Source organism: Musa acuminata, chromosome BXJ2-8 (assembly GCF_036884655.1).
Source record: "Musa acuminata AAA Group cultivar baxijiao chromosome BXJ2-8, Cavendish_Baxijiao_AAA, whole genome shotgun sequence".
Classification (NCBI taxonomy): Eukaryota; Viridiplantae; Streptophyta; class Magnoliopsida; order Zingiberales; family Musaceae; genus Musa; species Musa acuminata.
The window spans coordinates 29903213-29930424 of record NC_088345.1 but is presented as its reverse complement, the minus strand read 5'-3'; the positions used below and the strand labels follow the sequence as shown (position 1 = coordinate 29930424).

At 36.4% G+C, this 27212-nt stretch overlaps 2 protein-coding genes across 2 annotated transcripts; one reads left to right on the top strand and one right to left on the bottom strand.

Annotated features, from left to right (window-relative positions):
* Positions 1-159: 159 nt before the first annotated feature.
* On the top strand, positions 160-21485 carry LOC135619351 (uncharacterized). Its single transcript, XM_065121274.1, has 4 exons — positions 160-435; positions 1313-1512; positions 3927-4156; positions 21017-21485. Exons 1-4 carry the CDS (start codon positions 344-346, stop codon positions 21293-21295), a joined length of 801 nt encoding a protein of 266 aa, XP_064977346.1. The 5' UTR covers positions 160-343; the 3' UTR covers positions 21296-21485.
* A 4371-nt stretch (positions 21486-25856) lies between these two features.
* Positions 25857-26944, bottom strand: LOC135618441 (uncharacterized). Its single transcript, XM_065119310.1, has one exon. The coding sequence runs from the start codon at positions 26814-26816 to the stop codon at positions 25941-25943; it is 876 nt and encodes a 291-aa protein (XP_064975382.1). The 5' UTR covers positions 26817-26944; the 3' UTR covers positions 25857-25940.
* Between the last annotated feature and the right edge of the window lie 268 nt (positions 26945-27212).

Below are 27212 nucleotides of genomic sequence, written 5' to 3'. Positions count from 1 at the left end.
TTTAATCGATAACTAATTGTTTAGAAACTTCTTAAATAATAACAATATGGGGAGTTGCACTTGAAATTTGCATAATATTTGATTCAAGAATACAAGGCATCGATTTTAAGACTCTTTTTATTTAAAGGATTATTTATGTAAAAACATGAAAGAATGCCAAAATTTGTGATGACAGCCCACCAAGCCACACTTGGATGCGTATTCCTAACTTCTGACGGTCGCCTCTTTGGTGTCGTCTCGTTCCTCCTCTATTTTCAAGTCTCCCTCCCTCTTCCCAATCATCTTCGATTCCTTGGGTGATTCTCTGGGGCTTGTTTTGGTGACTCGGGATTACTGGGCAGGGATGGGGGATTCCGTGAACAGGGTTCTGTTGACCTCCGCCGGCGATGAGATCTCTAATGGCATCGCTTACCACTTGGCCAAAGCCGGTTGCAGGTATCTTCTTCTTCTTCTTCTTCTTCTTCTAATTTTTTCCTTCTTTCGATCGTTCCTGATTTTACACTTTTTTTTTTTTTTTACTTTTAAGAATCTTCGGCTCGTATGTGCTGGTCCTTGTTCTTTCGTGTTCTTCGATGCAAGTAGAATGCCTTGGATAGGAAAGGTTGTGTCGGACTAAAGAACCAAGATGTTTGAAATAAATATGAGATAGAGATTTAGAGGTGAGCAGGAGACATATCGGGATCCATCAAGAGGACTAATACAATTTCCCATAAGTTGCACCATTAATTGCATTTTTGATGGCGAATAATCTTTTAATTCTGGGATTTCCCAAAGATTCCAATAATTGGAACCCGACAACTTTTGATTGTAACGGTTAGATCAAACCGTCCCAATGAGGTTCACATGGCGAAAATTACTTGCTTTTCGTGAAGGCACAAATTGGATCAAACTAGTCATTAACTGACGATTACAGTGGAGGACCATTTTTTTGCATGCTTGAAACATCAGTGTTTGGTAGATTTTCACTTACAGGATTTGACTTTTTCAATAAATATAAAATTACTACTGATTTCTACATTTGAAAGTTAGTTAGTTTGCTCGTCTCCAACAACTTTATTATCATTTGAATGGTTAATCGATTTGATCTATTTATCAGACGTTGTCACTGTCTATTGGTACAGATGTATTACTGTGTGGTCAAATTACAATTTATAAGACCTCTAATTCTTTATGTACAGAAAATGTGTTTAATGATTCTTTTTCTTTCATGAATTAATTTGATCTAAATGTTATTTCTCTAAGTTCCATTTATTATTTCTTTGTAATTTTTCTTCATGTTTGCTTATGCTGCTGGTTGTAATATAACAATTAGGTTAGTTTTGATGGGCGATAAAAACCAACTTCAGAAAATGGTGGGGGATATGGCGAGCTCTTTCAAGGAGGTCAATGCATTCAAAATTGTTGGTTTGAATATGGAAGAAGATCTTGAGGCTGTCTTTGATGAGGCAGTGGATTTGGCATGGAAGCTATTAGGGACACTTGATGCTTTCGTTAATTGTTGTGCTTATGAAGGTAAATCAGGAAGATTGCTATTTGCATTGGTAAAAATAATGTTTTTATGATTACAATGCTATGAATTTGTATAGTTTTTCTATTGTAAAAGCTATTGATTGCATCCTAGTAAGCTTCAAACTATTAATGTGTTACAAATTTCATTTGACGGCTATAAGATTATATTAGCATATATAGCCTCACATTGAACACGATAAATGACTAGAATAGCACTGGCTAGGGGACAATTTTCATTGACAGATAAAGGACTTGACAAGGGTACATCTGAAGCTAGAATTGCAATGCTGGTTATACAATTTATACAAAAAGCAAAACACGGTTTTTCTGTATTCTTCGTTTTTCAAGTTTTAAAGGGTTAATCCAGGAATATAGTTAGTCATACATGTAGTTACTCATGCTAATATTTGGTTTATGTAGGGAGAATGTATAGTAAAACCACTTATGTAAATTCTAACAAGTACATAGAAGTCCTTACTTTTTCCCCCCCTTAAACTTGAATCCATTGATATGAAAAAAAAGGTCCAATAACCCAATAAATCTGATGCAGACGCCAACCTAGTTATATTGTGTGAATAGATTTGCAAACCTGGTTCTCTTGGCATAGTGTCTGATAATTGTTAAAGCAGCTAGGACAACTTGTGAGACTGAAAACTAACTCCAAGGTAAATAGTGGATACTTTTGATAAGGCTGTTCACATTAAATGTGTATAACGGATAAAGTGGTCATTTCTATTGGAAATTTATTTTTTTTCACTTGAAGAACTTTTCTGCATTGAGCATTATGTGGGACGTAAAACTTTCCACCCTCCTAATGTTGAACTTGTCAATGTTTAACTTCGTTCCTTTGTTCCTTTTTCATTTTATTTTGAAAATCATAATTGATTCTTTTCTTTGAACAAACCAATAAGTTCTAAAAGCATGATCATTGTCATCTACATCTGAGGTTGAACTGACTATAATATGGATAACTGGCTAAAGCATGAACATCTTTGGCATTTTGCTTCTGCTACCATCTCCTCAATGGTTGGTTACTCCAATTTTGTCTTTAACTCCTTATTCTTTGTTGGAGTGTTACCGTGCATCTTGAGATAGACCTAAAATAACTTCAGCAGCATACCTAAGAAATTCTTTAACATTCAGAAGTTCATTTTTTAAGATATATAGAAGGCTTTTCTTGTAAATTTCAGAGAATCATCCTGTACTTCACCATTCTTTACTTGACTTGTGGCATGGGCACCTTTGTTGTTCCACTTCCATAAACTTTGGCCTTGCACTCCTTGTTGACGTTTGATTTTATCTGAAATTTGTTATTGTTAGGGGAAATCTGGATTCTGACTGAATTCATTGAATGTGGAGTATTCAGATCCTCTTTTATCTGACATTTTAAACATCCTTTTGAACAAGGTAGATGAATCTCATCCTCCATGATCTTGTTTAACCCTTCCTTCCTTGTTCTTGACAATTGAAATAAGTTTGAACTAATCCAGATTCGCTTCAGTTATGGACTCAAATCGATGTCAGTGTGATCAAACAGACGCAAAATAAATGGCCTCACATTACAGGCCAAGAAGAGAAAACCTCCAGTTATTAATGTTAATTTTAATATCATTACTCATTACCTTAAGAGATAATAGTCTTTATATGATATATTAGAACTTTTATACTATGAAGATTTATTTAAGAGAGTGATAGATCTCATAAATCGCTTAAGACCTTTCGTAAGGAGACACCTAGATCTTTATGAAACTTGATTCTTAATCCAACACATACCTGCATTGGGGCTCAAAGGGCAACAATACAACTGAAATAAAACTCTAAAGATTCTGTATAGTAGAAACTAAAATAAGGATGAAAATACATATAAAGATATCAAAAAAATAGGTAAAAATAAAAGAAAACAGAATGATACCTTTCACCCAAACTGGGCTCAATATAAACTCATGTAAGGCCTAATCTTTATCTTGTGAAGTCACACTTGCCTCAGCATCATACTTTAGCTTTAAGATATCTACGATGCAGGATCTATACATCAAACTTGCGATCCTGGTCATTTTTCAAACTGTACTCTTTTTTTGCAACTTATTTTTCATCACGGTGACACATTATTGGGTGAAATCTAACATTATTGAGATATTAATATTAAAGCAAATGAAAAAAAGTATTTAATACTTTATAAAATGTTTTCTGTGAAATACTATAACAACTGCCCTTACAAATTTACTTCTTAGGGACTGACATTTTCATTTGTATTTTTTGTTTCTAATCCTGTAATAGATATGTTTGTTTGCATTATACATTTTTCTTATCAGGGCCGAAGTGATAATTTTGTAGTTCTCAAGATAATCAATGTAGCATGTTTCGAAGGTTAGGGTTTATATTTTGTCAAATGTTTATTTATTGAACCTTTCGGACAGGGAAAATGCAAGGATGTCTAGACGTGACTGAACATGAGTATAAAAAGACAATAAAAATTAATTTCATGGCTCCATGGTTTCTGCTAAAAGCAGTTGCAAAACGAATGCGGGATAATAAAACAGGAGGATCCAAAGTATTCATATCCCAGATATTAGGCGCTGAAAGAGACTTGTATCCAGGTGCTGCTGCTTATGGTTCAAGTTTGGCTGGTGTGCAACAATTGGTTCGAGTACGTATATTTTAGTTCTATGCTTCCACTTCAGGTAATTGCTCTTTCCTCCATGATGTCTTCTTTTCAAAAATGCATATAGAATATAGATGATTAAAATTGGAATATCAAACATTATTGGATATTATCCATCCACTTCTGTAAGTATATTTTTATCCTGCTATATATATATATATATATATCCAAAAGAAACTAGAAGCCAGAGGATACTTCCAATCTTTCTTAGAATTGAACATCTTCTCTACCTCTGTTTCTGCAGAAAATTTCTCTGCTAATTGTGATCGTAAGTTTGTTAGTTCCATAGGACCTGTATCCTATATTATATGTCTATCATGAATCTCATGATATGGGGACATTCGGTAGGGAGCATATATTATATCTTGTAATCTAGGTGTCTATATTCACTTTTATCTTGTATTTATCACTCTTTTATTTTGGCTGAAGATTAGGAAGATGTGATTATGATATTTGGTTAAATTCTTCAAATATTCAATTTTGAAATTTCTGTTTATCATGGTTTATATATGTATAAGTATCATTATAGTTTATATAAAGTTTGTATCATGGTTTGTATTATCGGTTTGTACCCGACTAGCTGTTGGTACGGTATGTATCAAGTTGTGTCATGTTGTACTGAGTATATCGACACACAGTACATGGGAGCGTAGTGATGTACCACTCGTACCGGTCTCCTGTTGGACTGGTATGTACTAGCATATCAAGCGGTACATTGCGGTATAATGCAAGGTCTGTCATACCGAAGTGTACCGCCTGTACTGGTACGCGGACCGATCGGTATCGCTACAGTGCTACAGTATTATACTGTAGCACTGCTACAGTGCTACAGTACTATACTGTCGCATTGCTACAGTATGAAAGTATAAAATTATTTGGTACACCGGTACCGTACCGTACCGAGCCCGGGTCGAAACGCCGATACGGTACGACCGTACGGTATGACGAACCTTGGTATAAGGAACCTTGGTTTGTATAAAGTTTGTACACTTTCGAATTGTACAGTCAAATCATGTTGATCAAGGCTCAAATTTAAAGTTCCCAAACAAACAATCTTTAAAAATCTTATACCTCAACAATTTTTTGGTTTGAAAATATTTGAGCTTTTAGTGTTAATTTTGGCATGAAATTTTGAAATTATGTATTTTATTAGTGCGCCTAAGATACATAAAATTGTAACTCTGATGTTCTTCATCCTTAGACAACTATTAGATAGTCCAAAATTTATAAGAAAACATGTAATTAAGTAGAATTTATTTAATTATACAAGGAAAAGAAGTTATTCTACTCTAACTTTCTCGTTAATAAAATTTAATGCTTTCCATTTGTCATGCTTATACTACATGAAGTCTTGTAAGTGTAACTTGCTCATTCATAAAATTGTGCCTTTGTGTCTCTATTTCTTGTGATGGTAAGGTAGACAAAGTGTTGCAGACTTGGCATTGGCTAGTAACACAAGTGCTGGGGCATTCTAAGCCTTGATAAATGTTGATTATACCAAACAAATGAGGGGCACCTCACCCAAGTTTTAGAAATGGAACCTCTATCTTATGCAAAGATAGGGAATGTAAACATTTTAAAGTATGTCTGGCTCTACTATGTATCAAATATGGGTACTTGTTAGTGGTTCAAACATGGGTTTGAAACTTTACTACAATGTGATGGAAACATATAAGCAAGGCTTGCAATAGTTCCAATTAATTACCTTTTACCTGTCTGACAGTGTAAACATATAAGCAAGGCTTGAAACAAGGAATATGCTGTTGAGCTGTCATATTTGAGTGAGTTGAGTTCAAGACTAAGAGGCAACGATATTGGTTGAAAAAAATACCATAGCATTAGCAAGGTCCATATGAGCAGATTGTATCAAATTAGACACTCCCGTGTCAATGTCCCATGGTTAAAAAAGACTTGTCCTCAAGCCCTTGTTTGTTTCGTCAACTTGATTGTGAAAATGACTTAAATCAGTAATATTAAATGTTGGGGACACTCCGTAATCTTCAGGTAGCTCGATCTTATATGCGTTTTTGTCAATTTTCTTAAGCACCTTGAATGGACCATCAGCTTTTGGTTTTAATTTTTCAAATTTGCCCGGTGGAAACCTCTCATTTCTTAGATGAATCCAGACCAAATCACCATCATTAAACTCCATATGTTTTTTGTGTTTATTGGCAGCTTCTATGTACCTCACATTTTGCTTTTCTATGTTTGCTTTAACACCCTTATGTAGCTTCTTTATCTGCTTTGCTCTCTCATCAGCATCTCTACTAAATTGCTTAATTGTCGAATGAGGGACGCAGTCCAAAGGACTAGTAGGATTAGCACCATAAACAACCTCAAAAGGATTCTTACCGATACTATGATGGATAGAACGATTATAGACAAACTCAATTTGTGGAAAAATGAGATCCCACTGTTTAATATTCTTGCCAACATAGCTTCTAAGCAAATTTCCCAAGCTTTTGTTCGTTACCTCCGTTTGCCCATCGGTTTGTGGATGATGCGAGTTGCTGAAATTCAAAAAAGTACCCAGCTTCCTCCAAAGAGTCCTCCAAAAATGACTAAGAAATTTTGAATCTCGATTAGACACCATAGTTCTTGGAATACCATGCAATTTAACAATCTCCTTAAAATACATATTAGCAATATGAGATGCATCATTCGATTTATTGCAGGGAACAAAGTGATATATTTTTGAAAATCTATCAATAACAATAACACAGGAGTGTCTAATTTACTACAATCTGATCATATGAACCTTAATTATGATTTGATATTTTTTTCACCAAACAATGATTCCTTATAATCTTCAACTCAGCCCACTCAAATATGACAGCTCATCGGCATATTCCCTGCACAAAGTTAAAGCTGTTTTTAAGGTGCTTTTCTTCATGACCAAGTGAACACTTAATTTCGAAATTCCTTATACATGAAGGGTTGTTTCATGCACTAGTACTTATTTTGGTGTTTAGGACTTAGAAAGAATTTTATAAACTAATGATATCTTGGCAGAAGCTCTCTTGGAGAACTCCCTTAAACTCTGTATCTCTTGGATGCGTCCTTAAGTGGTGAGTCTTTTGATTTCTGTTTTGTATCCTCGTTTATAATCCTTGAGGTGGTGAATTTCTGTATCCCTTTGTGATTTTAACTTGGTGGTGAACTATTTTTCTATCTTATTTAAGTTTTATCGTGAGTCCGTGTCTTTTCTACTCAAAACACTCATTCCAGCAAATACAATTGTACTGCGACTTTTCTTCAAGAGTTCGTTCCTTGTCTACTGTGACATTTTCTATCTGAAAAACTATTCTATCGGTTTTCTTTCGAAATCCATTCTGCATTTTACCCTCCCCGGTATCAGTTTGGTATCAGAGCTAAAGGCTATAGATCATGGAAAGGCGGAATGGAAAAGATATTGGTAGTGAAAGTAGTGACCATGAAGATGATGCTAAATCGTTGAGGCTGCAGCTACGAAGATTGCTACGTAGTCTGTAAGAAAAAAATGAAATAATTAAAGAACTTCGAAGTAGACACAACCAGCATGAAAATGATGTTCATGAATTTACTTCTTATGATGATACACCTTCTCATCCAAGGGAGTCGAGAAGATTTCATACAAGACATGGAGTCCAAGACGAGTGGCAGAATAAATATAACATAAGATTGGAGATTCCAGAATTTGAAGGTAAAATAAATGTTGATGACTTTATTGATTGGCTTAATACAGTAGAAAGAATTTTTGATTTTTATGAACCACCAAAACAAAAGAAGGTCAAACTTGTGACACTCAAACTTAAACGGAATGCATCTTTTTGGTGGGAAAATCTGAAAAACCATAGAGAACGTAAGGGGAAGAGTAAAATTATGACATGGGAAAAAATGAAAAGGGAGCTAAAAAGGAAATATTTACCTCACAATTATAGGCAAGAGATCTTTCTTAAAATCTATGATTTCAAGCAAAAAGATCTTAGTGTGGAGTACACTGCAGAATTCGATAATCTAATGTTAAAAGGAGAGCTTGTGGAACCGGAAGAGCAAATAATTGCAAGATACTTAGGAGGTCTGAAATATGAGATTGCTAAAGTTGTTCAACTGCAGCCATATTGGTCTTTAAATGATGTGAGCAAGCTGTCATTCAAAGTTGAAAAACAACAGAAGTTTGAAAAGAGTTATTGATCTGGTTCAAAAGAAGGATATACAAAAGGAGAAAGTTCAAAGCCTACTGGCCAAAGTAAGGTGACTTCGAAGGTGCAAGAAAAGGGTGAAGAATCTGCTGGCAGTAAAAAAACACCTAACTCTTTTACCCCCAAGTGGTCGAAAATGTTTCAAATGTCATGGTTTTGGGCATATTGCTTCAGATTATCCAAACAGGTGGATTGTAACTTTGGTTGAAGATCTTAGTGATGGAGGAGAAGATGAAGCCAATGACGAACCAAAATATGATAATGATGAGGAAGAGGTTACTTATGCAGATCATGGTTTGTTTATTGTGTTGCAACGTAGCTTACAAGTGTCTTATGTGGCCGAGGATGAAAGTTGGGTGAGAAAAAACGTGTTTCACACTAAATGCACTTCTCTTGGCAAGGTGTGCTTGGTGATCATCGACAGCGACAGCTTTGAGAATGTGGTATCTTTGGAGATGGTGCAGAAGCTAAAGTTGGATACAATCCCTCATCCACATCCGTACCAATTATGTTGATTGCAAAAAGGAAATGACATCAAGGTAACTAAAAGATGTTTAGTTTCGTTTTCCATTGGCAAATATTATAAAGACGAAGTATGGTGTGATGTTGCTCCTATGGATACTTGTCATTTGTTGTTGGGAAGACCTTGGCATTATGATAGAAGGGTGTTGTATGACGGCTACAAACATACTTATTCTTTTAAGGTGAATGAAAAGAAGATTATCTTAGCTCCATTACAACCTTTCAAAATCAGTGCACCAAAGAAGGATGTCAGTGCTTTTATGTCGTATTATGAATGCAAATGTGAATTAGACAAGGGTGGTCATGTTTTGACCCTAATGGAAGTAGAGGAGAATGAATAACATAAGGAGACATCGACAATCATGAAACCAATCCTAGAGGAATTTCAAAATGTTATACCGGAAGAGATTCCACATGGCCTTCTACCTTTGAGAGACATCCAACATCATATTGATCTTATTCCAAGAGTTATTCTACCTAATAAGGCAGCATACAGAATGAGTCCCAAGGAGCATGAAGAACTTCAAAAGCAAGTTAATGAATTGGTGAAAAATGGATTAATTCGGGAGGGCATGAGTCCTTGTGCGGTTCCAACCTTGTTGGTGCTTAAGAAGGATGGTTCTTGGAGAATATGTGTGGACAGTCGCACTATTAACAAAATCACAGTGGATTATCGTTTTTCCATTTCAAGGTTAGATGATTTACTTGATCAATTATCTAGTGCTTCTATTTTCTCTAAAATTGATTTGAGGAGTGGCTATCATCAAATAAGAATGAGGCCTGAAAATAAGTGAAAAACAATATTTAAAACTAGAGAAGGCTTATATGAATGGTTGGTTATGCCATTTGGGCTATCTAATGCTCCTAGCACTTTCATGAGATTTATGAATCACATACTTAAGTCATGCATTGGAATATTTGTTGTAGTTTACTTTGACGATATATTGGTATATAGCAAGAGCGAAGAGGAGCATATAAATCATCTGAAAGAGATTTTTTTTTATTTTGGGACAGTAAAAGCTTTATGCTAATCTAAAGAAGTGTGATTTCTTTACTTCTAGAGTTGTGTTTTTGGGGTATATTGTTTTAAAAGATGGAATCATGATGGATCAAAGTAAGGTAGAAGCTATTATCAATTGGCCAACACCTGCTTCATTGAATGATGTGAGGAGTTTCCATGGCTTAACTTCTATTTACAGAAGATTCATCAAGGGTTTCAGCTTTATTGTCGCTCCAATCATCGAATGTCTGAAATGAGATAAATTCAAATGGACTAGTGAGGCTGATGATGCTTTTAAGCTTTTAAAAAGAAAAGGTGACCGAAGCTCCTATCTTAGTTCTACCAAATTTTGACAATGTGTTTGAGGTTGAATATGATGCATCTAATGTGGGAATTAGTGCTGTTTTGAGTCAAGACGGAAAGCCCATTGCTTTTTTTAGTGAGAAGTTGAATGATACAAGAAAGAAATATTCTACCTATGATAAGGAGTTCTATACCATATATCGAGCTTTATCTCATTGGAGTCAGTACATTCTTGCTAAGGCATTTGTGCTATATTCAGATCATGAAGCATTAAAGTTCATTAATCACCAGCACAAGCTAAACAAGAGGCATGCAGCTTGGGTGGAGTTTTTGTAATCTTATAACTTTACAATTAAACACAAATCTGGTATTCAAAATGTAGTTGCTGACGCATTAAGCAGAAAGCATTCTTTATTATCAACAATGGAAGTTAAAGTGGTTGGATTTGAGACGTTCAAAGATCTATATGAGAATGATGTAGATTTCGGCTCAATATAGCAGAATTGTAAATCAGGTTCCTTTCAACAATTTTCTATCTTTGATGGTTTTCTTTTTCGAGCTAATGCCTTATGTGTTCCATCTTGTTCTTTGAGACAAGTAATTCTAGCTGAAGCTCATAGTGGTGTTTTGGGAGGATGTTTCGGTAGGAACAGGACTCTAGCTCTTGTCCACTCAAATTTCTATTGGCCTAAGATATTCAGAGATGTGGAGAGACATGTGAAGCAATGCCGAGTGTGTCATTTGGCAAAACAAGTAGTTAAAATTCGGGTTTATACACTCCATTGCTAGTGCTAAATGCTCCATGGGAGGATGTGAGTCTTGATTTCATTTTGCGACTGCCAAGAACTCAAAGGAACAAGGATTCTGTCATGGTTGTTGTTGACAGATTTTTAAAAATGTCTCACTTTGTTCCATACAATAAATCGAATGATGCATCTCATATTGCTGATTTATATTTTAAGGAGATTGTTAAATTGCATGGTATTCCAAGAACTATGGCATTTGATCGAGATTCAAAATTTGTTAGTCATTTTTGGAGAACTCTTTGGAGGAAGCTGGGTACTTCTTTGAATTTCAGCAGCTCGCATCATCCACAAACCGATGGGCAAACTGAGGTAACGAACAGAAGCTTGGGAAATTTACTTAGAAGCTATGTTGGTAAGAATATTAAGCAGTGAGATGTCATTCTTACACAAATTGAGTTTGCCTACAATCGTTCTATGCATCATAATATTGGTAAGAGTCCTTTTGAGGTAGTTTATGGTGCTAATCCTACTAGTCCTTTGGACTGTGTCCCTCATTCGACAACTAAGCAATTTAGTGGAGATGCCGATGAAAGATCTAAGCAGTAAAGAAGCTGCATGAGGGTGTGAAAGCAACTATTGAGATGCAAAATGAGAGGTACATGCAAGCTGCCAACAAACATAGAAAACATGTGGAGTTTAATGCATGTGATTTGGTCTGGATTCATCTAAGGAAGGAGAGATTTCCATCGGACAAATTTGGAAAACTGAAACCAAAGGCTGATGGTCCATTCAAGGTGCTTAAGAGAATTGACAAAAATGCTTATAAGATTAAGCTACCTGAAAATTACGGAGTATCCCCAACACAGTGATTGCAAAAGGCGCTCGGGCGCTCGCCTAGGCGCTCGGGCGAGGCGAGGCGAGGCCCGAGCGCCTCGCTAATGTCCCAGGCGGCGCGCTTCAAACAGGCGCTCGCCCGAGCCCAGGCGCTGGGCGCTTCGGGCGAGCGCCTAGGTAAACCGAACCAGAATTTTAGGTCTGGTTCGGTCCTGGTTCGGTTGTTAGTTGGTTTAATCGAACCAACTAAACCGATATAACCCCAACCCTAACCCTAACCCAACACTAACCTGCTGCCGCTGCCGCTCTCGATCCCGATCCCGATCCCGATCGCGATCTCGTCGCTCGCTGCCGTTGCTCGCCGCTGTCGCTGCTCGCGCCTCCCGCGAGCCTTCCCGCTGCTCGCGCCTCCCGCGAGCCCTCTCGCTGCTCGCGTCTCCTGCGAGCCTTCCTGCTGCTCGCGCCTCCCTCGAGCCCTCCCGCTGCTTGCGCCTCCCGCGAGCCCTCTCGCCTCCTGCGAGCCTTCCCGCTACTCGCGCCTTCCGCTCCCTTTCCCTTTCCCGCTATCGCTGCCGCCGCTCGTCGTTGCCGCCGCCGCCGTTGCTGCCACCGCTGCTGCCGCCGCTCGCCGCTGCTTCCTCGTTTCTCCATCAGCAGGTTTATACTGTTAATGTGATTATATTTATTAATTATATTATATATTTTTATATTTTTATTTAAAATTTTAAATAATTATATTTATTAATTATATTTTATATTTTTATATTTTAGCGCCTTGCTTCGCTCGGGCGAGCGCCTAGCGCCTCGGGCGTTTTTGGACCTTGGCGCCTTTTGGCGCCTAGCGCTTTTTAAATCACTGCCCCAACATTTAATGTGACTGATTTAAGTCCTTTTTATAATCATGTTAATGAATCAAACAAGGACTTGAGGACAAGTCTTTTTCAACCGGGGGAGATTGACACAGGAGTGTCTAATTTACTACAATCTGATCATATGAACTTTAATTATGATATGATATTTTTTTCAGCCAACAATGATGCCTCATAATCTTCAACTCAGCCCACTCAAATATAATAGCTCATCAGCATATTCTCTGCACAAAGTTAAAGCTGTTTTTAAGGTGTTTTTTTTATGACCAAGGAATGTATTAAAGGAGTTGGTTAGCAGTTGTGAACACTTAATTTCGAAATTTCTTATGCATGAAGGGTTGTTTCATGCACTAGTACTTATTTTTGTGTTTAGGGCTTAGAAAGAACTTTAGAAACTGATGATATCTTGGCAGAAGCTCTCTTGGAGGACTCCCTTAAACTCTGTATCTCTTGGATGCATCCTTGAGTGGTGAGTCTTTTGGTTTATGTTTTGTAATCTCGTTTATAATCCTTGGGGTGGTGAATTTCTGTATCTTTTTGTGATTTTAACTTGGTGGTGAACTATTTTTCGATCTTATTTAAGTTTTATTATGAGTTCGTGTCTTTTCTATTCAAAACACTCATTCTAGCAAATACAACTATACTACGACTTTTCTTCAAGAGTTCGTTCCTTATCTACTGTGATATTTTCTATTTGAAAAATTGTTCCATCGGTTTTCTTTCAAAATCCATTCTGCATTTTACCCTCCTCGGTATTAAACAACCATGATAGAATCCTTATTCCTTTGAGTTCTTGGCAGTCCCAAAACAAAATCAAGACTCACTTCCTCCCATGGAGCAATTGGCACAAGCAATGGAGTGTACAATCCAGAATTTTGACTTCTTGTTTTTACCAAATGACACACTCGACTTTGCTTTACATGTCTCTCCACATCTCTAAACATCTTAAGCCAATAGGAGTTTGATTGAATAAGAGCTAGAGTCTTGTCTCTACCAAAATGTCCACCAAAAACACCACCATGAGCTTTAGCTAGAATTACTTGCCTCAAAGAACAAGAGGGAACACATAAAGCATTAGCTCGAAAAAGAAAACCGTCAAAGATAGAAAATTGTTGAAAGGAACCTGATTTGCAAATCTACCATATTGAGCCGAAATCTACATCACTCTCATAGAGATCTTTGAATGTTTCAAATCCAACTACTTTGACTTCCATTATTGATAATAAAGAACATTTTCTACTCAATGCATCAGCACATTTTAAATACCAGATTTGTGCTTGATTGTAAAGTTATAAGATTGTAAAAACTTCACCCAAGCTGCATGACTCTTGTTTAGCTTGTGCTGATGATTAATGAATTTTAATGCCTCATGATCAGAATATAAGACAAATAGCTTGACAAGAAGATATTGAATCCAATGAGATAAAGCTCGATAAATCGCATAAAACTCCTTGTTATAAGTAGAATATTTCTTCCTCGTATCATTCAGCTTTTCACTAAAAAATGCAATGGGCTTTCCATCTTGACTCAAAACAGTACCAATTCCCACATTAGATGCATCACATTCAACCTTAAACACATTGTCAAAATTTGGTAGAACTAAGATAGGAGCTTCAGTCACATTTTTTTTTAAAAGCTCAAAAGCATCATTAGCCTCACTAGTCCATTTGAATTTATCACATTTCAGACATTTGGTGGTTGGAGCAACAATAGAGCTGAAACCCTTGATGAATCTTCTGTAAAAAGAAGTTAATCCATGGAAACTCCTCACATCAAAAGCATCATTAGCCTCACTAGTCCATTTGAATTTATTATATTTTAGACATTCGGTGATTGGAGCGACAATAGAGCTGAAACTCTTGATGAATCTTCTGTAAAAAGAAGTTAAGCCATGGAAACTCCTCACATCATGCAATGAAGCAGGTGTTGGCCAATTGAGAATAACTTCTACCTTTGATCCATCATGATTCCATCTTTTGAAACAACATATCCTAAAAACATAGCACTAGAAGTAAAGAAATCACACTTCTTTATATTAGCTTAAAGCTTTTGCTGTCGCAAAATAAGAAATATCTCTTTCAGATGAATCATATGCTCTTCTTCGCTCTTATTGTACACCAATATATCATCAAAGTAAACTACAACAAATATTCCAATGCATGGCTTAAGTATATGATTAATAAATCTCATGAAAGTGCTAAGAGCATTAGATAGCCCAAATGGCATAACCAACCATTCATATAAGCCTTCTCTAGTTTTAAATGTTGTTTTTCACTCGTCTCCGGGTCTCATTTTTATTTGGTGATAGTTACTCCTTAAATCAATTTTAGAGAAAATATAAGCACCACACAATTGATCAAGTAAATCATCTAACCTTGGAATAGGAAAATGATAGTCCACTGTGATTTTGTTGATGGTGCAGCTGCCCACGTACATTCTCCAAGAACCATCCTTCTCAGGCACTAACAAGGCTGGAACCGCACAAGGACTCATGCTTTCTCGAATTAACCCCTTTTTCACCAATTCATTAACTTGCCTTTGAAGTTCTTCATGCTCCTTGAGACTCATTCTTTATATTGCTTTATTAGGTAGAATAGCCCTCGAAATAAGATCAATATGATGCTTGATGTCTCTCAATGGTGGAAGGCCATGTGGAATCTCTTCCGGTATAACATCTTGAAATTCCTCTAGGATTGATTTCATGATTGCCGGTGTCTCTTTATGTTGTTCATTCTCTTCTACTACCACTAGAGCCATAACATGACCACCCTTTTCCAATTCTCCTTTGCACTCATCATAGGACATAAAAGCGCTAACTTCCCTTTCTGGTGCGCTGATTTCGAAAGGTTATAATGGAGCTAAGATAATTTTTTTTTTCATTCACCTTAAAAGAATAAGTATGTTTGTAGCCGTCATACAACACCCTCCTATCATAATGCCAAGGTCTTCCTAACAGCAAATGACACGCGTCCATAGGAGCAACATCACACCATACTTCGTCTTTATAATACTTGCCAATAGAAAATGAAACTAAACATCTTTTGGTTACCTTGATATCATTTCCTTTTTGCAGCCAACATAATTGGTATGGATGTGGATGAGGGATTGTGTCCAACTTTAGCTTCTGCACTATCTCCAAAGATACCACATTCTCAAAGCCACCGTTGTCGATGATTATTAAGCACACCTTGCCAAGAGAAGTACATTTAGTGTGAAACACATTTTTTCTCACCCAACTTTCATCCTCGGCCACATAGGACACTTGTAAGCTACGTTGTAATACAATAGACAAACCATGATCAGCATAAGTAATCTCTTCCTCATCATCATCGTATTTTGGTTCGTCGTCAGCTTCATCTTCTCCTCCATCACTATAATCTTCAACCAAAGTTACAATCCTCCTATTTGGACAATCTGAAGCAATATGCCCAAAACCATAACATTTGAAGCATTTTCGGCCACTTAGGGTAGAAGAATTAGGTGTTTTTTTGCTGCTAGCAGATTCTTCACCCTTTTCTTGCACCTTCGATATCACCTTGCTTTGGATAGTAGGCTTGGAACTTCCTCCTTTTGTATAGCCTTCTTTTGGGCCGTACCGAGAACTCTTTTCAAATTTCTATTGCTTTTCAACTTTCAATGCTAGCTTACTCGCATCATTTAAAGACCAATATGGCTACGGTTGAATAACTTTAGCAATCTCATACTTCAGACCTCCTAAGAATCTTACAATGGTTTACTCTTTTGGTTCCATAAACTCTCCTTTTAACATTAGGTTATCGAATTCTGCAATGTACTCTTCCACACTAAGATCTTTTTGTTTAAAATCATGGATTTTGAGAAAGATCTCTTGCCCATAATTGTCACGTAAATATTTTTTTTTCAGCTCCTTTTTCATTTTTTCCCATGTCACGATCTTACTCTTCCCCTCACGTTCTCTTTGTTTTTTCAGATTTTTCCACCAAAAAGATGCATTCCGTCTGAGTTTGAGTGCCACAAGTTTGACCTTCTTTTGTTCTGGTGGTTCATGAAAATCAAAAAAATTTTCTACTGTATTAAACCAATCAATAAAGTCATCAACATTTATTTTGCCTTCAAACTCTAGAATCTCCAATCTTGGGTTATATTTATTCTGCCACTCGTCTTGGATTCCATTTCTTGTCCGACATCTTCTCGACTCCCTTGGAAGAGGAGGTGTATCATCATCAGAAGTAAACTCACGGATATCATTTTCATGCAGATTGTTTCTACTTCGAAGTTCTTCAATTATTTCATTTTTTTTCTTATAGACTACACAACAATCTTCGTAGCTGTAGCCTCAACGACTCAGCATTATCTTCATGGCAACTACCTTCACCAACTATATCTTTTCCATTCCGCCTTGTCATAATCTATAGCTTTTAGCTTTGATACCAAACTGATACCGGGGTGATGCAGTATGGGAGAGAGTGTAGTATAATAGAATTCGAGAGAAAACCGATAATACAGTTTGTCGAATAGAAAAGGAGCGAACTAACGAAACAACTTTGATAAAAACGAAAAAATAGCTCACCACCAAGTTTAAAATCACAATGGGATACAGAAAGTTCACTACCCAACGAAAATTAAACAAGGATACAGAACTAGAAAATAAAAGACTCACCACTCAAGAACGCATCCAAGAGATACAGAGTTTATGAGAGTACTCCAAGAAATCTTCTGCTAAAATATCATCAGTTTCTAAAGTTCTTTTTAAGCCCTAAACACCAAAATAAATACTAGTGCATGAAACAACCTTTTATGCATAGGGAATTTCGAAATTAAGTGTTTTACAGCTGCTAACCAACTCCTTTAATGTATTCCTTGATCATGAAGAAAAGCATCTTGAAAAAGCTTTAACTTTGTGTAGGGAATATGTTGTTGAGCTGTCATATTTGAGTGGGCTGAGTTCAAGACTAAGAGGCAACAATATTGGCTGAAAAAAATACCATAGCATCAGTAAGGTCCATATGAGCAGATTGTATCAAATTAGACACTCCCGTGTCAATATTGACACATGGACCAGGGTAAACTGAGCAATATGCTTACAAGGCTTGTGTACCACTTGTCACTTGATATGAGCCTTGCTTAGCTAGGCACGTGCCACTCAGGGCTTGTATCAGGCAGTAATATATATTTTATAAAATTTTCAATCTTTTTTCATTTTTTCAAAGCTAAGTACATACTGACACATGGTATGCTGGTACAGCTGTTTGTACATGTCATGGTGACATTAAAGGACAATCCTTGCTTGTCAAAATACTTGTGATGTAGGTTTTACTTTTTTTGTTTAAATTATTGAAGTTAGACCCTTGGTAGCACTAATTTTACAAGTTCTGATGCATCCTTTTTAGATGCTTCACAATTTAGAAGTTCTACAAGAATCATGATTCATAAAAAGGTCACCCTGAAGCATGAGGCTCCCATCAATGTTGATTTGGGGAGGATCAGTGTTGCCTAACCTACAAGTATGAAATTTATTTTTAAAACTTGAACACTAGTCACCTAGGTCATAAATGAAAAGCCCTATTGTGACATGGAGGCTCATGTTCATATAAATCATAATTTGTAAAATTCATAATCTTCTAAAGCTTGGAATCACAATTCTATATATCATGAGATGTATTATGTATGTTTATAAATATGACATCCTTTACACAATTAGAGTTCAAATTCTTTGTAATAGATTGTTGAACGCAAATAAAATAAAGAAGTGTTAGATAAAAAAGAAGATTATTTGTATTATTTTGTGTCTGATTAAAGATATATAAATATTGTTTGTATACAAATAAATATAAAGCAGAACCACAGATACACATGCTTTCTAGGCACTTTGATCGTTATATTTTTAAACCTTGCCTGCTTCAAATCAAAACTACACCCTGATCCATATTCATACCGGTTTTAGGCTCCTTAGGTCAGATCACATGATGTCAAATTCTGGCCTTTAGCTTATATAAATTCCTCTCCTTCCCTTCCTTCCTCCCTACCTCTCGCTCTCTCTCTCTAATTTGTGCTCGAACATTTTGTTGCAAATTGATCCTATAACCAAAAGATTTGATGAATACATTCACAATAAATTTTGGTTGTTTTGGCATATCCTATCCTCGCATTACCAAATCCTACTAATTACTATTTGCAAATTAGCTATCCTGTCTTAAGTATCTGGAATTTTGTTGGTGTTTCTAGATTGGCAGCTGGTAGGCCTTTGCATAAATGAATTTTATCTCATAATTTTGGACTAGAGAGTATAACTTCAAAAAGACCTAGGAGAATTAAGTTCTTGGTATCTTTCCTCTTTGGTGATGTGCTGCCGAAGCCTGAGTGTTCCATTGGAACTTTTAGGAAGACAGCCAACTTCTTGGCATTTGACATGCAATACACTTGACAATCATAATGTCAAGTGTTCCAGTGCTATGAAGAATAATGAGAGCACCTTTGAGGAAACTGACAAAGTGGTTCCTTTTTGTCATGTGGATACATGCAATGATAGATATGTATAAACTAATATTACATTATCCTTGCTGATCAGTTAAGTTTTAAAATTTGGCATGTACTATTGATGGCATCAATGTGTGTTTTTGGTGGTTGAAAGTTTAAAGGAATGTATGTATGAAATCTTCAATTGTTTGATAATCAAAATGTTCTATCATTTAAATTTTTTGGTGATAGAATTGATTTCTTTTTCAGGTGTGCATGTTAAGCATATTTATCTGAAATCTGTATGGTAGTTTTAGCGCTGTTCATACATATAATTTGTGGAGTTTGAAGCTTTGACATTACTCCTTGGATGAACAGTTAAAGTGTCACCATTTGCCAGTGTTAAATTTAGTTCATTGAACTCTTGATTTCACAGCCACAAATATTCTAGGTATGAGCAAAAGTATTTTCTGATACTTGGATTGGAGATATGAAAGCATCATGGTCTTATCTTCGGAGACCTTTGACAAATACCTGACCTTATTATTATTTTTTGGTAAGTACCTGACCTTATTATTTGTGATAGCCGTGTTTAATGGAAGGATTTTAGAATTTTACAATGTAAATGCTGCCCAGAGTTTATACTTATTTGCTTAACTCAGTTATTTTTTTCTCTACCATATTCATATCTTTTCAATCAGCTTAGCTAAAGAAGATTGAAGCAGGATTGACGGAGAGTTGGTATCGCAACCTTACCTCTAATATCAAACCATGGTCACATATTATATAGCAACAACCTTGCCATCGTTGTTTTAACTTAACTACTTGATATAAACAGACATTATAATATGAGGATGCTGGTTGATTATTTAAAGAGTTCTTCTTTGTCAAGGTTGGAGAAGATCAAATTGAATGCTTGGTCGAGAGTAGTACTAGGATGGGTGATGTTTACAATGTTCCTTAGGCAGCCAGTAAAATGCTTCTTGATCTTGATAGTTATTGAACTATTGTTGGTGTTGGAGACTGGAAAATGGAAAGATGACTAACTTTTGTTCAAAAAAAGTTTCTAAGTAGGATACACTACACAGAAACTAGTGAAATAGACAGAAGAGAACAATCACACAGCAAAAAACTCATGATTTAAATGTTCAGACAACATGCCCATGTCCACGTGTGAAGATATTAGGGAAAAACACAAAGTTGGAACAGGCACAGCAATGTTGAAAGGACCCTTTGACACAATTTTCTCAGATAACAATTGCCTTTCTTGAATCCTGCAAGATTTAAAGATGGCTAATCAATGAATTAGCCCCTAAGTGAAATATATGTATGAACATTGGCCAAAAGATTCAGGTTGGGGGCTCTTATCTTTGAACTCCCACATGGGATTGGAAAGCGTTTGGAAAACATAAGACATGCCTCTCAGTCGGCCTCAGCTCATTGGCTTCCTACATCGAGTCTGGTGGGGAGGCCCCATTTTCAGCATACTGGAGTGAGGGAATATGAAATACATAGCCACTATTTCGAAACTGTTGCCATTCTTGTGCTAGCACAGGAGGTTGTCACCTTCATTTATTTTGTCTTGGTTGCTTACTATTATATATTCCTCAAGCATTAGCTGTGCATAATGGAGTTTCTTTGATCTTGAGTCACTTTAGTTGATCCATTATTTTCAAGGCCAGGCCCTAGTGGAGGGACCCAGCACTGTAGTTTTGAGTGCTTTTATTGGAGATGGATTGTGAAGGATCTGTTTTATTGCTGGTTCAATTTCCTCTTTCATTTTCTTATATTTTCTAAATTTGCTTGTTCATTCTAGAGTTTTTACAACATTATATATGTCAAGTATTACCATTGCAGCTATGTGTGACTATATGGGGTGGAAGATAATTTGAGCATGTTTGCCTATGCAATTTGTTCTCCTTTTCAATTTTTCTGAATCTAGTTTACCATTGCAGCTATCAGCAATGGAGATTGGTAAGCACAAAATAAGAGTCAATGCAGTTGCCCGTGGTCTTCAATTGGATGACGAGTATCCTCGTGCAATGGGGAAGGAGAAGGTGGAGAAGTCCACAGCGGATATCATGCCGTTGTTGCGATGGCTCGATCCGAAGAATGATGTTGTTTCTACCGTAATGTACTTGGTGGGAGATGATTCCCGTTACACGACTGGCGCTACCATTTTCGTTGACGGAGCTCAATCCATTGTCAGGCCTAGGATGCGTGCTTGCATGTAATGCAATGGCCTTTTTTGTTTTTTTTTTTTCTGAATGCAATTCGGTATAATCAACTGGCATATGAGTAGTACTCTTATTGTGGCAATGAGAGACCTACCCGAGTTAGAGTCGGATGATGCTTCTTGAAGCATAGCAACGATTAATGATAATAAGCTTAATCAATCGAGTCGTGAGGAGGTTTCTTTGTTAAGATTACATATTAACTTTTGGGCTTATTACTCCCAAGATTTCCATTTCTTTGCACATTGGTAATTCAGATTTGTTGACCAAATTAGATCTGAAAACGTGTGTTTAATATTTTGATATTTGGTAGATGTGTACTGGTAGCATGTGGTAGATTTTATATAATAAAATTGCTCTTTTGCATTCAGGACCTTAGTGAAGGCTCCTTGTGAACTATTTCTATTTTAGAATTAATATATTTTATTCAGATTTAGTATAATATTTGGTGAAAAGAGTTATCTGTTTGCAATGGAGGAAATTTGTACATGTCCAACCATTTGTGATAGTCCAACCATTTGTTACATAAAAAAAAAAACAAAAAAAGGAAAAACGATGTTGATTTGCTCTCATAGTTTTTTTTAATCGAATAATACCTCTCACACTTGCTGTTTTATCATATATTTTTCATCATTATCATTCACTTTTACTTTAGGGTGTTCTTTTATAAATGTTGATTTTGCTTTTATATATTATTTTAATTGGTTCGGGTTAATGAATCAATTTAAAATAAAATATTTTAATTTTTTTTTATTTTCATCTTCTCTCATCTTTCCTTTGTCTTCTCCTCGTCTTGCTCTAAGGATAATAAAATAAATAAAAAGACAGCAGATAGAAGATAATATCATTAACTAGAATAATTAAGATTATGTACATATTTATTTATAAAAAAATGGCTAAGATAAAAATGATATGTTATCCGGTAAAAAAATGATTCTAAAGAAATAAATTATATAAATTACATGTTTTATAATATATATATATATATATATATAATAAAAGATAATTTTGATAAAATAAAAAAAGGATTACCATATTATATTATATTATATGACCACCCACAAACATGGGGGAGCCGAGTGGTGACCGACGACATGCGTTTCCTCACAAGTTCCAAGGACGTCCTACGCTCTCCGATGTGGAATTGTTGTTGATTGGGTCCGTGAGGCACACGAGAAAGGCTGCAGGACCTTAGTACTGGTGAGCGGAGGCCGTGCAGGGCATCTTCCTCTTTTACCTCGCGCACACACCACCACTGCCACACACCCCATGTGCTCAGTCTCTGCTGCTCCCCCACCCACAAGTTTGAAAGATTTGATTCCATGCTCAAGGACTATTGACAAGATACATTGTATTTAGGTTGCTTATGTCAATTTCATTCTGTTCCTCTCTCTCTCTCTCTCTCTCTCTCTCTTAAATAGAGAGACTGGTTTCGTCCTCAGATTTTATATTAGCTTTATGAAATCATTGGCTTTCGTTTTGTCCTTGAATTTTATTTAATTATTTGGAATCATTGGCTCTCTCCGTCTTTCTACCCTCGTAACCGCGCATCTTTTTCATGTTCTCCATACCACTATTCTCTTCATCGTACCATACAACCATTCTCTTCAGCCGATGGTGACGGACATTGGAGAGATCAAGAGAGGTTTAATCCATACTATATATATATATATATATATATATATATATATATATATATATATATATATATATATATATATATATATATATATATATATATATATATATATATATATATAAAGTCCATTAGAAAATTGATCCCGGACCGATAAATACTATCAAAAACACATTGTCCTTAATCATATTTAAGACTAGAGTACCATCGCTAGTTTTTATTTTTTCTCATGCTATCACCGTCATTGCGACACCATAATCATTTTGAAGTGCCCATCCATTTTTCTTTTCAGCTACACTGTATAACCAAGGTCTTAAATCATAATCATATATATGAATATCAAATACTAAATCATAGACCGTGAACTATAATATGTACATCATAGATAATAATATATTTTAATATCCAAGACTTGTAGTTCAAGATATAGAATTTGGATTTAAGGCTTGGGATAAAGGATCGTGATTTTAGGGTTTGTATGTAACAACTACCTAGCGAATAATTAACTATAGGGTTCTCGTAGAGTTTTACGGTCATATTGGTAAAAAAAGATCATCGCATAATGTTGTAATTGGTTCATAATATCTAATTGTTTTTGGCGGATGCAAGTGATTTCAGCCTAATTCTATATATATTTATATATTATCTAACGTTGCAAGGGTTTAAATTATTTCATACCAAAGTATAACCTTATTTGTTTTTCTTTTTGAACAATATATATACTAAGAAACTATAAGGTAGAATTCATAATAATTTAATGGTTCACTCTGAGATATGAACAATTTTGTATCTTTTCGCAAATGGTTGGTTGGTTTTTTTTTTTTTTTTTTTTTTTTTGGAAAAGAAAAGGCGGACGAATACTATGCTTCTCTAATTCGACTCCAACTTCTACAAACTAATGTTTATACCTTTTTTGTATTCCATTATATGCCATTTCCTAATAAACATAACAACATTCTTCGGTTGTAATTTTAACTTATAATATGGTATAAAACTGGGGGAGTATAGACACTTTTATATTAAGTTAGTTATATGTGTGTGTATCGAGATAGTAAGTAACATGTATATATTTTGGTTTTATGTACTCAGAATATGTAATGTTCCAAAAATATAGATTGGCTAAACTTTACTGATTAGAATAGAAACGTTCATTGTGGTTTGTATCACAGTGAACCAAAAAATAAAAAAAAGTATATCCAGTCCAAAAAAAAACATGTGTTGGAGCAAAGGAAGCCAATCGAATTTCCAACTCCATTTTCCTTGTTAAACATATGAGAGAATTTTCATTCATAATAATAAATCTTTAATTTTCCTAACCAATGTGAGTGTAGTTGAAGGTGCAGGAGGGGATGTGTCGAAGCAAAATATCAGCCAATATGTCTTCCGGAACACGAAGACCCAACCATAGCAGCCCACCCTACAATGAATTGAGGCTATTCCGAGAAGGTAGACATTTGCAGCCAAAATAATTACATCATCATCAATATTTCTCAGAACAGAGTCAAGACCAGTATTAGAGTCATGATCCCAAGCTCCATCATAGTTAAATACTAGTATTAAACTTAAGTGTATATTATGCTGATTCTTATATTTTTCAGACTGTGTAGTGTGAGTGTGTACTATAATAAATAGTTTGTATTGTATTGTATTTTTTTTTTTTTTTTTTTTTTTTACGGATCGAATGATAGCACCAACACCAATGTTCATGTAGAAAGGAAGATTAAGAAAGATATGATCAATGGTATTTATGAATGAGAAAACGACGGTAAGAGATTAAGTGATAGCGGTCGGTTAAGGCGATGAGTCGAATAGAAGAATATCACATTATAAAGTAGTTTTTTTAGTTATTATTTTTTGGTAAGGTTCATTTTTACATTTTTGGTAGGAGGTCCTGAAACCATTCTTAATAGAAAATAGGATCCATTTTTTTTATATATAATTTTATCGTAAAATCCTGTAGGTGTGTTACAATACAAGAGTTTGGTCCCTTATTATTATTATTATTATTATTATTTATTTTTTTTGAGCAAAGATGGAGCGGTGAAGATGGAACTTGATATTAGAATCAATCTTACTAGTTGTTGGTATCTTATTAAATTTTTATGATGAGAGGTGGGACATTGAACCTTAAATGAGTAAATTCAACCATCACCAATGTTAGCTAGTATGAAATCCTATATTAAATTTCCATCTTCTCTTAACTCATTCTTCCTACATTCCGTGTGGGAATTTGAGTTGCCTTATTGGCTTAGTAATCAGCTATAATTCTTATATATATGTATAGATATCCTCGATGTTCATATGATTGAATATACCAGGATGACCAATCTCCAATCCTACAATGAGATCCATCTAAATTTCTCATCTCATCTCATCTCATCTCTGGTTGGTTGGTGAAGAAAATGTCGATAGTTTTCTTCTTCGTTCAACTTTTTAACTCCATATATCAGCAGCTACTGATTAACTAACTGGTCATCAATCAATTACGATGATGTGGAATTGGGACATGGTGACTGAATTGGAGTAGTTGTGGATCGTATTCGTCGTAAGTATGCCATAGAAAACCTTGGAACATAGAGGACAACAACATGACCTTCTGTTGCAATGATTGACCACACGTAAAAGAAGAAGGAAGAAGAAGAAAAAAAGAAAGGGTAAAAGACTTGATTGAAAATAACGAGAAAGAAGGCGATAAGTTTCAGAAGAAGACTGAGGATGAGCAAACCATGGAGCAAGAAAGGATTAAGCTTCAGCAGGACTAGTATTTGCAGATCAAAGAGATTGAACAACAACCGACTAACTAATACTGCAGATGATACGATACATGCGACTTTTGGGTGGAATATCTGCAGAAAACACTTGGTTTTACGGCTCAAGAATACTATATACAAGTCAACAAGGTTCAACAATAACACAAAGCATATATATATATATATATATATTATATACAAGTCAACAAGGTTCAACAAATAACACAAAGCATATATATATATATATATATATTGTACATTACTGAACCTTCTTAGAGAACATAGTTCTAAGTGTTAAGATAACGCTACTGCTTCCACCACCGCTGCTGCCGCCGTCGCCGCCGCTGGGCCTCGTATTTGGATGATCAACCTCACAACCCATATCCACACTGGAGTTCCGTGTCCCAAAACCAGCATCTCCATCTCCTGTTCTGTCTTTGATTGCACTGCTCACATTCGCCTCCTTCTCATGAATAGTTTTAGCAGTCTTCCCTCGAAGCTTCCACACTGGATTGGTCCTGCTGAGATGGAAGCCTCCGGCAGACCTCATCCTGCCCGAGCTCAGTGGCCACCTCGAGGAAGATGAGGTGGTGGCCGGCAGCGGCTCGGAGGACAACCCACGGGAGTTGCTCCGGGAACAAGGTTCCCCACTGGCCCTGCGTCGGGTCACCGCCGCTTTGGCCCTGCCCCAGGAGCCAGTGCCGGTACTTGCGGAGGAGTGGCTGCTGTTGAAGGGCCAGATACCGTTCCTGGACTTAGCGGAGCCACCCGTGCCGCCCCTTATCCGGTTCCTCCTCTTCCTGATCTCTTCCAACGCCTTCTCGCCCGCCTTGATGAGATCTTTCCACTTGTTCGAGTGGGAGGCTGGCGGAGCACTCCCCAAAGAGGAGCTTGGAGCAGATGGCGGCTGCAGGTTGGTTCCAGGCTCAGAAGGGCAATGGGAAACGCAGCCTTGGCTGGGAATAGAGAGCGAGAGAAGGTCGAGGGGGAGGACGACCCCGTCGACGAAGAGCTCGTCGGCCGTGAGGAAGTCTGTTTGGCAGGTGGAGGGATTCTTGCCGACCATCCAAAACTCGAACTCGGGCGAGGAGGTGCAGCTGCTGCTTGCTCTCGGTGGCTCCGCAGATAGCTCCATGGAGATGCAGCAAAGAGTGGAACGATGACAGCAGAAGCCACAGTCAAAAAGGTAGCTTGATATATACCAAGGACAAATCTTGGCTGCAACACAATGTGAATCAACTAAGTTGAGCTAAAGAAAGAGGCTTGGTAACGAACAATATGCAAGACAATTTGGTATGAACATTAAAAAAAGAAGAAAAAAGAGATGTGTTTATTTTTGTGGAGCAGCTGCCCAAGCTGACACACACACTCAAGTGCTTTGTCTCAGAGGTGTGGAAGTAACACAGGCTCTCTATCCATTCAACAAAAGGGTGGGGTGGGGTGGGGTGGGGTTTGCTTTGCTTGTTTCAAACACAATGTGACAGGACATGATCTGGACAGGGAATCTTGAGATGATCTAAGCAGCTGGAAT

Coding starts and splice junctions, on each gene's coding strand:
- LOC135618441 (XM_065119310.1), bottom strand. CDS start 26,816: ATGGAGCTATCTGCGGAGCCACCGAGAGCAAGCAGCAGCTGCACCTCC.
- LOC135619351 (XM_065121274.1), top strand. CDS start 344: ATGGGGGATTCCGTGAACAGGGTTCTGTTGACCTCCGCCGGCGATGAG. Junction 436..1,312: donor TTGGCCAAAGCCGGTTGCAG/GTATCTTCTTCT, acceptor TATAACAATTAG/GTTAGTTTTGATGGGCGATA. Junction 4,157..21,016: donor GTGTGCAACAATTGGTTCGA/GTACGTATATTT, acceptor TTACCATTGCAG/CTATCAGCAATGGAGATTGG.